This window comes from Calliphora vicina, chromosome 5, assembly GCF_958450345.1.
Source record: "Calliphora vicina chromosome 5, idCalVici1.1, whole genome shotgun sequence".
Taxonomy (NCBI): Eukaryota; Metazoa; Arthropoda; class Insecta; order Diptera; family Calliphoridae; genus Calliphora; species Calliphora vicina.
This window is the reverse complement of record NC_088784.1, coordinates 70,861,026-70,876,693: the sequence shown is the minus strand read 5'-3', so window position 1 is coordinate 70,876,693 and position 15,668 is coordinate 70,861,026. Positions and strand designations below refer to the sequence as shown.

Sequence of the window (15,668 nt, the reverse complement as noted above, 5' to 3'; positions counted from 1 at the left end):
TTACTTGTTTTCTTTGGTGTCGATTCGGCTGATTGGCAGGTCTTCACATACGATCTCTTACACTTCCGTTTATCGTAATGGATCCATTTTTCATCGCAAGTTTTGATTCATTTGTAGCTTTCAAACATCATTTCGGACATGTAAAAACGTCTTTCAAGGTCGCTCGGCTTCAATTCGTATGGTACCCAATTTCCCCACCTTTGGATGAATCCTTCTGATCCCAAACGTTTTGAAATTGTTGCTTGAGTAGCTCCCAATGATTTTGCAAGCTATTGTTGAGTTTTACAACAATCTTAATATTTCCAATTCTTGGTCGTCAAACATTTTTGACTAACCTGGGCGATCTTTGATTTCCGTGTCAACATTAAAACTTCTGAATCGCACAAACCATCTCTCGCACGTTGAAACAGATGGAACACATTCACCATAAGCTTTGGTGAGCAATTGGTGTGCTGCAGCGGCACTTATTTTCAAATTAAAGAAGTAAACTGCCCGCATATGATGCTTTGTTGATACAAAATTCGACATTTTCTAAGTCGCTTAATAATTAGAGAAGGCTCACCACAAAACGCAACAAGTAAGAAAGTATGGTCGGTCAAGCCCGACCATATTATACCCTACACTAAGTGAAAGAGTAAAAACATTTTTCTTTTAAAATTTCAATAATTTGTATTTTTGAGTGATTTTCGGAAGTGGGACTTATATGGGAGCTACAACCAATTATGGACCGATCACCATGAAATTAGGTCGTGTGATTTTTGTCTATATGAAAGTTTACTATGTTGAATTTTGTGAGTATACCAACATTTTTAAGCGATTTATACGTTAAAATGATTTTCGGAAGCGGGTCTATATGGGAGCTATGACTAATTATGGACCGATCGTAGCAAAATTTGGTGACATGAATTTTGTGTATATAAAACTTATTTGGTCCAATTTCGGAAGGACATTTGTATGGGGGCTAGGTGAAATAATGGACCGATTTCAGCCAGTTTCAATAGGCTTGGTCCTTGGACCGAAAAAATAATATGTAATAAATTTGATCGAACTATCTTCAAAATTGCGACCTGTACTCTGCGCACAAGGTTTACATGGACAGCCAGCCAGACGACCAGACGGACGGACGGACATCGTTTAATCGAATCAGAAAGTGATTCTAAGACGATCGGTATACTTTAAGGTGGGTGTTAGACTAATATTTTTGGGCGTTACAAACATCTGCACAAACGCATAATACCCTCCCCACTATGGTGGTGCAGGGTATAATAATTCCAACTTTCCATTTGCATTTTGGTCTGAAACATTATATTTGGCAATGAATTACAGTCAAATTATTGACCTATGGTAAAGTTTTTAACACTGGTTACATATATTTTAATGTGTAGAATTGGAATCAGTCCAACAAAAAATTAAAAACTTTAAAAGAGAATTTAGTACTTTCAGTTGTAAAAAAAAGTACTCGTTTGGTTAGAGTTCAGTACCATTTCGGAATCTGATTTGTTCATGCCAGATAAGATGCTTTCTAGATTATTAAAATAACAGATAAATCTTTCTAAGTGATTTATCTTATTTACAAAAGAGATTTGAAAAAAACAAAACAATCGATTTTTATCTTAAGAGTTATACATTCTTATCAGAAAACGACCCATAACCAGTTTCAAAAATATAGAATATGTTCGCTGTATAACGAATATACGTCACACTCTATAATAAAATATAATGAATTCTACTCAGAGAAAACAGATTCGTAGTAGCAACCGAATTTGTTGCCAATCGAATGATTCTGCCTTGGTGACCGAACTTTTCAGTTGTGGCTACATAATGATAGAAGGGGTAACAAAAGTTTGGTAGCTTCAACCGAAATTCTTCCTTATGAACTGATATTCTGTTGCTAGAACCGAAAAATTCTATGTGTGTAATCGACAAATTCGGTTGCCACTACGAATCTGTTTTCTCTGTGTATGATAGGGGGCTTTGGTGTTTCTAGAATAAGTACATGTTTAGTTTAAGTCCCATGAAGACAAACTTCTAAAACACGCTAAAGGAATAAGTTTATTTTCATCGATTCATATTTTTTATAATAGCAGACTATTGACTTCTTGTCTTTCATTTCAAAATATAACTCATGATCAACTCAACATACCATCTAACTTAATAGCACCAATGATAACAATTCTGTCACATAAAGTAAATGAAAACGATGGCGTATAAACGTAAAAAGAGCTTAAAACTGCTGTTAAACATTCATATAGAACAAAAAATAAACAAAACAAAAAAAGATTTCTATGACAGAACCTATTCTTTTGGTGTCTTATCAAATAACATTTTTTTTAACATAGAGCTCGGAATAAGAAAGATTTTCTGTATATACAATACATTTTTTTAATTTTTCTAAATTAAACAAACGAATAACAATTGTTTTGAAATTAAGTGCGCGATTTTAAAACGTAAAATTGCTGGAAAAGTTCTTGAAATATTTAAAAATTGTATTTACTGCAAACATTAAAAAGTGTGGAGAATTTGCAACATCATGATAAACAATTCTTTTCAATTTTCCTGTAATAATTTTTGAATTCTTTTTTGTTGATATAAATTATAGTGCAAACAAGTGTTTATTTTGAAGTGTGTGTACAACTGGTCACCAATTTTCTAATTCATCTGGTATAGCAGCTTCACCTAATAAAGTTTTTCTATATAGACGTCCATCGGGTGGACGAATAACGGCTACGCCTAATGAATATTTGGTCAGAAGCAAGGTGTTCTTCCTGTTGCTGTCGGAAGAAAGTTTCGAAAATGTTTTGTTGTTGGGCAAGAGACTTGCGCAACTAAATTGCCTAGTGTGAAAGGGATCTAAAATGTTTTATATAAACCTAAATCTTTATACAAAATTTTATGAGGATCGGTCCATAATTGACCCTACCCCCCATAAGCATTGTTTACTTAATATCTATATAAAGAAAAATGCGATTTCATAATGTTCAACAATAAATTTAATCTTATTTATTGGCAATTATGAATATGCAAAAAACTAGTTAAATATCATTATTTCTAATAAAAAATATAGTTTTTGACTTGCACAACTTTTCGGTCCAGGAACTACGAACAAAGTAACCAATGAACAAAGTCCCCAAACAGCAAATTAATTAAAACCCCAAAATTGGGGGCTTAATTCATTATGAATTAAAACCCAAAAGTTCTAAATGAAATAAATCCCCAACAAGAGGAACTAAATCCTCAAACCAAAATGAAAAAAATTAACCGTCTTCGCATACTAAAAATTCTTTGCATTGCCGGCCTTCGGCTGGGCGCAAAGGTTTTCTCCTCTGGGGTGTATCAAAAACCCACTTCGCCCAGAAAACCCAAGAGGAGAAAACCTTAGCGCCCGGCCGAAGATCGGCAATGCAAACATAAACTTTTCTAAGTGAAGCCAGTTTTTGATACAACCCAGAATAGTTATGAATTAAATCCCCAATATTAGAAATGAAATTAATCCCCCAAACATTATGTTGTTTCGTTGTTGGTTTTTTCTATATAAAATTTTGGAGTTTTAAAATTAACAGGAAAAAAATAAATACTGTTTAAAAGTACATCTTTTTTGTAGATAAACGTTAATAAATCGCTATTAAATACAAAACTCTAAAGTAAACAATATTTTAAAATATCTTCTAGAAAGTGTGAAATAAACCAAGACCATTTTGGTTTTAAATCAAGGTTTTCCTATAACACAAACACTGCAAAATGCTTATTTACATTATTTTGGATTCCCCGTGTCAAATCAGGATAAAATGTGGGTACCTCATTCGATTTGCACAAATTGTAGTGAATATATTCTTGGTAAAATGAACATTAAAAATGTCAGTTTGGTTGACTCACAAAAAATAGTTTTGCCGCCACTCCACATTAAATTAGGTTTAATGAAAAATTTCGTAAAAGCTTTAGATAAGACAAAACCAGAATTTCAATATTTATGTTCCCGAATCTTTCTGAGGCTAAATTAAAAGAAGGGATATTTGTGGGTCCTTAAATAAGAAAAATTTTAGGTGATACAAAATTTGAGTGTCTATTAACCGATGTTGAAAAAGCAGTATGGAATTCTTTTAAACTTGTTGTTCAAGAATTTTTGGATAATAAGAAAAGTCAAAATTACAGAGATATTGTTGCGAACTTATTACATAATTTTGAACTGATGGGTTTAAAAAATTCACTTTTTCATTCTTATGTGGATTTTTTCCCGGAAAACCTTGGACACATAAGTGACGAACATAGAGAGCGTTTCCATCAAGATTTGAAGTTTTTCGAGATGAATTATCAAGGTATTTGGAATCAGAATACGCTGGGAGACTACTGTTGGAGTGTCGTGAGGGAGACAAATGAAAATAATTATAAAAAGAGGACTTCACTTCACTTTTAATTTTTTGTACTAATTTAATGTACACGCAGAGAAAAAATATAGTTGGGCATGGTTACTGTAACCATTTCAATATTGTTACAAGTTTTTTAACTATATTATAGTCACAGTAACCATTTACATGATTGTGGTAACCATAATATGGTTAACTTACGATTCACATGATTGTCTCAACCATATATATGGTTACAGTAAACATATATGTGTTTGTGACAACCATTTATATGATGAAGGACTTATCATATTATGGTGCTCTCGGCTTAAGGCTTATCATAATCTGAGAACAACATATTATGATAAAATTATTCATCATAAATATGGTTGCCACAAACATATATATGTTTACTGTAACCATATATATGGTTGAGACAATCATGTGAATCGTAAGTTAACCATATTATTGTTACCACAATCATGTAAATGGTTACTGTGACTATAATATAGTTAAAAAACTTGTAACACTATATAAATGGTTACAGTAACCATGCCCAATTATATTTTTTCTCTGCGTGTACATTTTTATATGTTTCGTTTTTAATAAATATCTCAAAAGTTTGACATCCAGGATTTTTTTTAATATTTTTTCCGACGTTAGAAGTCCTAAATACACAAATCCCCATATGTTTCAATTCATGAGCAAAAACCTTGTAAACTAGAGTAATCAATGCAAGTGTAATTCAAGCATTGAATTGTTGAAATTCGAGAACTCATAAATTTATAATATATAACAAGTAAGAGAGCTATATTCGGCTGTGCCGAATCTTATATACCCTTCACCAAATTATACTTTAAAAAAATTTTTTTTAGGTAAACAAAATTTATTTTTTTTTTAATTGTTTTTCAATTTTTTTTTCCAAATTGTTTTTTAATTTTTTTAAAAAAATTTTTTTTAGTTTTTAAATTTTTTTTTTGAAAAATTTTTTGATGAAAAAAAATTCGGGTTAAAAAATATTTTTCCCGATTTTGAACCATTGTAGGTCCAACTTACTATAGCCTTATCTACATCGTTGCAATGGATTTTGAAATATCTATCATTAGATATACACTGATGGACAAAAGTCACCGCCATTTCCCTTTAGAATGTTTAAAGGACTACCATGTTATAAATATAATTGAAACGCAAAATTTTATTTTTTCAACAAAAACAATAATTCATTTTAATTATACTTCAGTTAAAACAAGTAATTTTAACTTAACCTAATTTACAAAAACGTAGCGTGGCGGTCCTTTACACATCCTAAAGGGGAAATGGCGGAGAATTTTGTCCATCAGTGTACATATTGTCTATATTTATGACGTAGTAATCCAGATATAGATCAAAAATAGGTCAAAACTCGAGGTTGTCCCGGTTTTTTGCTCATATCTCCGTTATTTATGGACCGATTGTGCTGATTTTAAATAGCAAACTTCTCGAAAGCATGTCTGACAGAATTATTGAAGATTTGGATCCCGAAGATATCTGGGGTCTTCCGAAAATTGATTTTAACAGACAGACAGACGGACATGGCTTAATCGACTCCGCTATCTATAAGGATCCAGAATATATATGGTCGGAAATGAAAAATGTAGAAATTACAAACGGAATGACAAACTTATATATACCCTTCTCAGGAAGGTGAAGGGTATAATAAAAGATTTGTTCGTTAACATATCACAATGAAATTTGTTACGTTGTTAACTATTTTGGTAGAATATGTAAAGGCGGAAACAAATATATGATTTAGAAAAAGTATGGCAATATTTTGAGATTTTAATTTTTAAATTCGTATATCCTGCTGACTGTAAACGATAAATATCACACTCATGCAGGCTTCTATAGACACAAAATCTGTGGTTTTGAACGAACCACAAACTAAAGTGTTTAAAATCTGCCCCGCTCCGTAGGGCTTATGAATTTGGTTGTCAAAACGTAAACTCGAATACTTCTCTGCTACGCCTATGTAATTTCAATTTCATGTCAAATGTCATTTCCAAATGTATATTTCCAAAATATTTGTATTCTGCCTCACTATGATGCAGCGGTTTCAATTGTTATCAGGTTTTAGCTGGCGAAATATTCTACAAATATATAATAAACTTTATATAATATTTATATTTGAAATAATCTTGTTAATGCATATACAATATATAAAAACAAGACTATTAAGAATTAATAACGTTACTCGATTTCACTTTATACTTATCTGTATGTTTTGTGTTTCATTCCAGCTGACGACGACTCTGACAACTGTCCGCACGATTTTGAAGGTGGTGGTTCGGATCTTGAATACGGTGTATCCGATTTAAACGGTTTGAATCTTAACTCATACAGTGGTGGCATGCAATCGCAAATTCAGGTAGATAATACAATTTTAAAATAAAAATATTTATCTTAAAGATAAAACAATCAAAACAAAATTTCATACTAAGGTATTGATTAAAACTGCGGCAAATATTTACTATCTTATTTTGTAAAACATTACATCTGCCTTTGAAAATATTTACATATTTGTATATTTATTTGTTTAAAATGAGATAAATTGTTTTACAAAATATGATGTTTAGTTTAAAAACAAAAATATGTATGTATTTATATGTAAACAAAATTATTTCTCTTTAATTTTTTAAAGGCCGATTTGGATCGTCAGCATTTATTGGGCAACCGACCCAGTAATGGTGTCTATGAAAGTGTTGTGGCCGATGGCATTGAAGGCCTAGAACATCAAGAAAGGTAAGATTTATTTATTTTTTTTATTACTAGAGTATTTTTAAAATACAAAGATGTAAAACAACAGCAAGTTGTAACAATTATTTATATTGTATTAAAGTGAAATTAAATATTTACTAAAGAACCATTTACTAACTAAATAAATAATTAAATAAGCACGTCATATTTTTAGATTTGTTTACCATTTTTATTTTTTTATTTTTGCTTCTGTTTTAGTTACTAATTTGTTGTTTGTTTGAATTTACGCTTTATGATTTTTTGACAAATATCAATTTCAATTTTTACAACTGTAACTGTTTCTAAATTAAGTTTTCTATTTCAAAACGTTTTGTGTAGTTTTAATTTGATTTTAAATGAAAATTATGATGATTTTTATTTTTAATGAAATATCCATGTTCCCATGAAATATCCATTTCCCTCGAAGGGAAAATTGCTATCGTGATATTCCCCTAAACTTTTCATTCACAATAGTTGATTTTGTTCGTAGCAGCTGTTTATTGTTTACAAAATTTCATCTAAAAATTTCACAACATGGGAAATTTTTTCACATGAACAAAGTTTATGAATGAAAAATGGGAAATGGGAACATATTTCATGTGAAATAATGATTCGCGATAGGGGTGAATTATTCTAGTAATTTGTAGTTTTTGTAAGATATGCTTGACAGTTGATGGTAAAAATCATTTGTTTGCAGTCCTAACTGTTAAATGCGATACTATGGAATCGATGGCAAAATAAAATTTAATAAGATGATTTTATAAATACATAGATTTCTATATAGAAACGCTAATTTGGCCACATTTGTAAGAATAGAACTTTCAAATATTCTTCTTTTTGTAAACAAAACTAACACCCAAGGGGGTTTTGTTTACCACAATTATAAATTCGAAATAAAAAAAATCTAAATTGAAATTAAAATCAGCACAAATACATGTCTGAAAACAAAAAAAAAAAACAAATGTACTTTCGATAGCAATCGAATTCACTGAATATTAAAAACTATTTTTTATGGATCGTTGCACGCTGGATGACGATTGAATAATTTTTCGTTGCTTTTAAATTCTCATCACACATTTTGTAGCACCTCTCCTCTCTCTCTCTCTCTCTCTCTCTCACACCCACCTCTTTCTCAGTAAATGTTTTAAAATGAAGATCGTGTGTAAACAGTTCACAAAATGTATTTTATATACAAAATCACATTTAATATTACGTACAAACATTTGCGTTTTTTTTTTATTTAAGCATAAATTTTGGTAAATTGTATAATATTGTTTTGTAGTAATAGTTGAATACACAATTTTTTTAAATTTTATTGCGGTAACTTAACAATAATTAATTGTTGTTTGTTCACTTACTCTAGAATATTTTATATTTTAAATAATTTAAATTTCTAAAAGATTTAATAAAAAGTTTTTCTATTTGTCAAACTTTTCTTATTTACATTCGTCCCGAATAGGCATAAATTTACCTTTTTCCTAGACAGATCTCGGGTTCTTGTATTTCTGTATTCTGTAGACCCAATGGGTTTGTAGTTTGGGAAACAGTCCCTTTCTTACGTTGTGGGTTATACAATATCACAAACTGGCATTCGCTAAATTCTTCAGAGTTCACAGCTCGATCGTATCTGGCTTTCATTTTGTTGTTGGATATTTAAATCTGCTTGCGCCCAGATTCATCACAGATCGCTGTACTGCTGATGCTGTCCATGACTTTTGGCTGCTACTCGTATGTATTGTGGACAATTGGCTATCCAATCAAAAACAGCAGATTGTTGACATCCGACTCAATAGAAACATTTTATCTTTTCTAAAGTTTTTGTCGCACCAAGCCGACCACCACTGTGACCCTCATGGAACTCCTTAATTACTTCGTTGATTTTAGAGGACGGCACCACAATTAGATTTCTCAACGGTTTTCCGTCAGGAATTTCCCATATACGTTATAGGCAGCTATTTATCAACTGCACAGGAACCAATATGATTTTATCAATGGACTATCATCTGAGATTTAATTGCCTCTTTTACAGCTTTCACCACATTTCTCCTCTTCTCACCCAATCACTTCAAGATCTGGCACCTAGCATCTTTGCTGTGTAGAGATTATCTTCTGCGATGGCTTCATTGAGGCACATACCAATTGTTTTATATCAAAATCATGAATGTCCATCACAAATGCTTTAATCTTGAATTGATCCATCAACGGATGGTTTTCGCATGGATGGATATGTGTACCAAACGTTCAGTATCCATCACGAAGTCCTGCAGCGACTCATTGGCTTTCTGCACTCTACCACGTAATTCCATTCAATATATTTCTAAATTTTGTTGGCTACCATACTTACGTTGCAGAGCAGTCTTCATAATTATTCCAGCAGCTCTTTGGTACAAATTCTAGAACTTCTGCTGCATTTCCCTGCAGCTTCATCTTCATTTTTCCATTCATTTCTCTTGTCAACTGTATCAAACTGAAACTTGAACACATTAAACGGTGTGCTCTCATCAAAACTAGGAGCTTTTATTCTACTAGATGCTTCTGGTCCATCTTGGCATTGAAGGTTATTCGCCTTTATTTCAAGATCGACACCATTCTCTAAATCTGACACCTTCATGTCAATACCCTCCACTCTGTTGTTAAAAGCTTCAGATTTTTTTTTGAATTTTCTTGTCTGTGACTCTAGATGATTCTTGAAATTTCGCTTTCATTTCAGCTAGGAGTTTCTCGTTGTTGACTTGAATTTCAGCTAATAATTTCTCGTTGTTTACTCTAGAAGTTTCTTGAAATTTCAAGAAGTTTCTCGTTGTTGGCTTTATAAGTTTTTTTAACTTCTTTAAATTTTTCCAAACATTGTTCTTAAATCCATGATGCTTGTAGTTGCACGGGTACAGACTTCCACCTCTTCTTTCAATATTATGCCACTTGAATTCATCCATCAGTCTCTGTTCTGTTGATGAAATACGTGATATATTCTAAAAAGATAATTTAAATAAAAATGTAACTCGTGGTGATATCCAAAATTTTGGTAGATGTATTAAAAATATTTCATTGTTGTCATTATTGAAATTAACAAATCCAAATTAGTATTGAGAAAATACAAATTGAAATTCAGAATTTCTAATATTAATTCAGTTTTTCTCAACATCAAGTTTTGTATTTTCTCAACTTCTATTTTAATTTACTGAATATTAATTTCAATTATTTTTTCAATATTAAATTGGATTTCTAAATTTCAATTTGTTTATTCTCAATGTTAACTGGTTTTTCTACATGAAACAATAATTTTACAATGTAGAATCATTAGGGAGAGTTGTAAATATTTAGCCTTATCTAACAACTCAAATACATATCAAAATGAAAATTTTAAAAATACGATTGATTATTGTAAAATGTTCGAAATATAGGGGGGTTATTAAGTAGTTCGATTTGAAATACAATGTAAAAAGCATACAAATTCGAACGAATTTCTTTACGAAACGAATTACATAATAACCATCCAACACTTTTTGATTCTTGATCCATAAAACGATGTATTCAAATCTTGAAATATTTCTTGAGTTGGACATCACACTTAAATATTTTATTTTTTGGCAGTGCTTTTAATGAAATGGGGGTAAGGATGGCGTGATGAACAGCTTGTTTTGGATCAAAGTAGCTATGTTTTCCACAAATTTAAAGGTGAAAAAAAACTCCAATTAAAAATAGTTTTACCCTTAGATGTTAAACTATAATATTTAAACAGTTTCTGACTTTAATAATATATAATAATTCTCAATCCGATATTTTACATTTTTAAACGAAATTTAAAAAAAAACTATAAGAAATTATTTTCAGTTTTAACCAAATAATCATTTGTACTGGAATTCAAGTTGAAAGCAAGTGTAATTCAAGCCTTTATATAAATGGCATTCTCTAGTAAAATGAAAACATAGATTCAAGCCATATGTTTTTTGTTTGATAAATATTTAATTATTTCAATATTTTTCAAGTTTAAAACATAATTATATCAGCATTCAAGTCAAATTCCAACAAAATATTCAAGTGCTTGAATCATTGGGAATAAACACTACATTAGTATTAACAAGTAAGAGAGCTATATGCAGATGTGCCGAATCTTATATACCCTTCAACAAATTGTACTTCAAAATAAAAATTTTAAATATTTTTGGGTAAACAAAATTTATTTTTTTTCCAAAGTTATTTTTTTAATTTTTCGAAATAAAATTATTTTTTTTTAACTTTTAAAATAAATTATTTTTTTTTGGTGAAATATATACGTCGTTGCGAAGGTCTTTGAAATATCTATCATTAGATATCCATATTGTCAATATTAATGAGTTAGTAATCCAGATATATGTCAAAAATAGGTAAAAAATCGAGGTTGTCCTGGTTTTTTTCCCATATCTCAGCGATTTTGCTGATTTTAAATAGGAAACTTCTCGAAAGCATGTCTGACAGAATTATTGAAGATTTGGATCCCGAAGATATCTGGGGTCTTCAGAAAATTGATTTCAACAGACCGACAGACGGACATGGCTTAATCGACTCCGCTATCTATAAGGATCCATAATATATATACTTTATAGGGTCGGAAAATTATATTGTGGAAATTACAAACGGAATGACAAACTTATATATACCCTTCTCACGAAGATGAAGGGTATAAAAATGCAAATTTTAACAGTTGTACCTATTAGTTAGAGTGGGACTGAGAAAATTTAGTTTTTGATCACATTTTTTTAAAATTATTTCTTAAAAATACATTTCGTAGCCTATTGTCTAATATTTAATTTCAGATCGGGAATGAATTTTGAAAAATGTTACGCTGTTGGGATTGTCACTTGAATGCTGAATGTGTTGTAAAGATTCCAATCTGATTTAACTGAAATTAAATTATTAGTTTATTCCTTTAAAATCCCATTCAAGCACAATTATTCAACATCATTGTCGTTGTTACTATCAACATTACAACGCATATTGGAAAAAAATTGGTAATACATTTTTATCTTTTAAACTAATGATCCAATTTTCAGAAGCATTTTTATGCAATTGCATGCAATTTATAATTAAATTTATTTTTTCAAATTATTTCTTCTACTATTCATTAAACACATAACAATCTTCTCATATTTCAAAAATGATTTAACAAACATATCACAGATCAACAGCAAAAAAAGGCTTCACTAATAGATTTGAGGCATCATGGTTACCTAAGTACAAAAATGGTAAAATTTTTGAATTCTATGGATAATTTTTTTTTTAAATTTTGTTTCTAAAAATGATAATTTTTTTTTAGATGTTTCTCCACATAATTTATGATAACTCAAAAAGGGTTATTCCGATCTTCAATCCTTTTATATATTGCTTTTTAATCGGTTCAGTAGTTTCGGAGTTATAATAATAACAAATTGAAGCAAAAAATATATTTTTTATGTGAAAATATAAATTGTTTTTGTTAAAAAAAAAAAAAAAACATGAAAAATCGAAAACTGCAGAAATTGTTTAGATTTGTTACTTTATCACAGAAACACATGTAATAGGAACAAAATGAGATATCGATCATAAAAATCGATGAATTATTTTCGAATTTATTCACAATTAAGTGAATTCGCTTATTTTCAGAAAATTGTATGTGGGTACAAGCGTGTACTTTAGTGTATATTTTACATGTGTTTATACCCTACACCACCATAGTGGGGAGGGTATAATGCGTTTGTGCAGATGTTTGTAACGCCCAAAAATATTGGTCTAACACCCACCTTAAAGTATACCGATCGACTTAGAATCACTTTCTGAGTCGATTAAACGATGTCCGTCCGTCCGTCTGGCTGTCCATGTAAACCTTGTGCGCAATTCGCAATTTTGAAGATATTTCGATAAAATTAGGTACATATAATTTTTTCGGCCCAAGGACGAAGCCTATTGAAACTAGCTGAAATCGGTGCATTATTTCACATAGCCCCCATACAAATGTCCTCTCGAAATTGGACTTTATCGGTCATAAATGTTTAATTTATATATGTATCTACACAAATTTCGCTCCAAATAAGTTTTATATATAAAAAATTCATGTCACCAAATTTTGTTACGATCGGTCCATAATTAGTCATAGCTCCCATATAGACCCGCTTCCGAAAATCACTTTAACGTGCATAAATCGCTTAAAAATGTTGGTATACTCACAAAATTCAACATAGTAAACTTTCATATAGACATAAATCACACGACATAATTTCATGGTGATCGGTCCATAATTGGTCATAGCCCCCATATAAGGCCCACTTCCGAAAATCACTCAAAAGTATAAATTATTGAAATTTTAAAAGAAAAATATTTTTACTCATTTACTTGGTGTAGGGTATTATATGGTCGGGCTTGACCGACCATACTTTCTTACTTGTTTTTATTGTAACAAAAATTTTAACAAAAGTTTACTTCAATAATATCGGACTAACCCTTTTTGAGTTATCACAAATTATGTGGAGAAACATCTAAAAAAATTAAAAATTTTAGAAAAAAAATTTTTTTTTAAAAAACTTCTCCATAGAATTTAAAATTTGTACCAAATTTGTACTACTGGAACCACAATACATCAAAATTGTGTAGTCGTTTAAAAAGTCTCTAAAATTGTTTCGATTTTGTTGCCCTGTGTAATTTTATGAGCATTCCATCCAAAAATGTGGTCGACTTTGGCACACTGTACGAGTATTGCACCTTGTGTTGCAACAGAATGATCACAAATTTTATTTTATGAAATCGTATGCCCTCCTGCAGTCTTTTGTACATAATTTTGCAATCGGGCCAGTAGTTTAGAAGATACAAATTTAATATCGCTTATCCCATCAACCCCACTGTACAACGTACATACATACACTTTGATTTTGATTTGATTAAAAAAATTACCAATTTCACTTTATTTCTTTCTTTTTTTGAGTACAAAATTGAGCACTAAAATTGAATTTGTGCAACATTACTCCCTCTATCATACCAGATACCCTCTCCAAATATACAGTCATCGCATGCAAACAGTGTCAATTTCGATTGTCTTAAAAATATATATTTTTTTTTTATAATTAACTTACTTCATACGTAGTATTCTACTCGTAGAGTATCATCTGAAAATATTCCGTAGTAGAGAATATAAGGAAAACTATTCAGGTCATGACTTAATGACGAAAGCAAACAAAAAGCAGGTACTAAGTATAACTGACGTCACCATCCGTCCAACCAACAAATGCAACACGAACCGACATCTAGTGATATAAAACGGAGAAATAAATTCAAAAATCTATTACGTACATACATATATACGTACGAGCAGGAATAAAGTTTTAAAGGACATGACACTACCCCCACCCCCCCTACAGATCCAATTTCTGTTCTGTGATAAGACAAACATTTCGATAAACGGAAGGAGGAAACGGCAAAGTGTAACATTGTTAAACGTGTTAAGCAATGTTCATGTACATCTATTTTTAGTTTATTTTATTTTCTAAATTAAGTTAAAGTTCAATTACAAAATTCACAATTCACAATTGTTAAATTGGAACTACATAGTTTCTTTGTCCCACACCACTTGCCCGTGTATAAATTCCATTGATATAAATTTTTAATCAATCATTCTTGTGTTAAAAATTTCTTTTTGTTTCGTGTAGCTGGCTTTCAATTTAATTTTATTAAGGTCTATGTTTTTTGCTGTTGGTTTTAATTTAAACTGTGAAAAGCTGTCAGTATTTGAATTAATATTCGAATATTTAACCAGCGATAATTTGACTGTCAGACATGAAAATGTTAAATGGCCAACGTTTGTTGATATTAAGGTGGTTTCTTTGTAGGATAATTTGGAATTTTGGGAAGTGAGTGTTACATTATTATACCCTTCACCTTCGTGAGAAGGGTATATATAAGTTTGTCATTCGGTTTGTAATTTTCCCTATAAAGTATATATATTCTGGATCCTTATATATAGCGGAGTCGATTAAGCCATGTACGTCATGTTGCGGTAACAATCTCCATTTACCGTAAGTATTGGCCATTGTTAGCTATGACATTTTCACATCTTTCTGGCAACACATGGATTCCGAGACAAAAGCATAGCTCATCTTTTGAAACCAAGATACAAAATACGGATACTCTGTTCCAAAGTGAAGCGTGTCCCAGAGAGTTCAGATGAAACTTCCCAACCACTTAATTATAAATAGTTTTTAACAGGTATTGCAACATATGTCTGGGCGTTTTTCGGCAAATACTCCCTTCAAACGAATCAATTGCATTCGGTACAGGTTGCCTGTGATGGTCTGACCAGATTTCAGCAGCTCATAATAGATAGGACCCTTTTGGTTCACCAAATACAGAGCACTACATTAGCGCCATGGATTTGGTATTGATTCGGCTGGTTGGCCGGGCTTCAAGTACGATGTCTTCCAGCTCGGGTTATCGTAATGGATCTATTTTTTATCGCCAATGCGGCTTTTCATGACGAAGCACATTCTGGACGCCCATTGCAGGCCATATGTCACCAATAACACGAACATTGTTGGCCTCCAACGCGTCAATTGT

General features: G+C 31.0%; 1 protein-coding gene across 2 annotated transcripts in view; it reads left to right on the top strand.

Moving 5' to 3' along the window:
* Gdap2 (ganglioside induced differentiation associated protein 2) overlaps positions 1 to 15,668 on the top strand; it is a 162,533-nt gene that overhangs the window by 112,680 nt on the left and 34,185 nt on the right. Inside the window, exons 1-3 of one of the 2 annotated variants that reach the window (XM_065514554.1) lie at positions 2,423 to 2,558; positions 6,617 to 6,744; positions 7,018 to 7,118. In XM_065514554.1, coding sequence (XP_065370626.1) covers positions 2,531 to 2,558; positions 6,617 to 6,744; positions 7,018 to 7,118 — 257 coding nt within the window. In that variant the 5' untranslated portion in view covers positions 2,423 to 2,530. Of the gene's footprint in view, positions 1 to 2,422; positions 2,559 to 6,616; positions 6,745 to 7,017; positions 7,119 to 15,668 lie in introns of those variants that run through there. The other variant, XM_065514552.1, reaches the window with a different exon arrangement.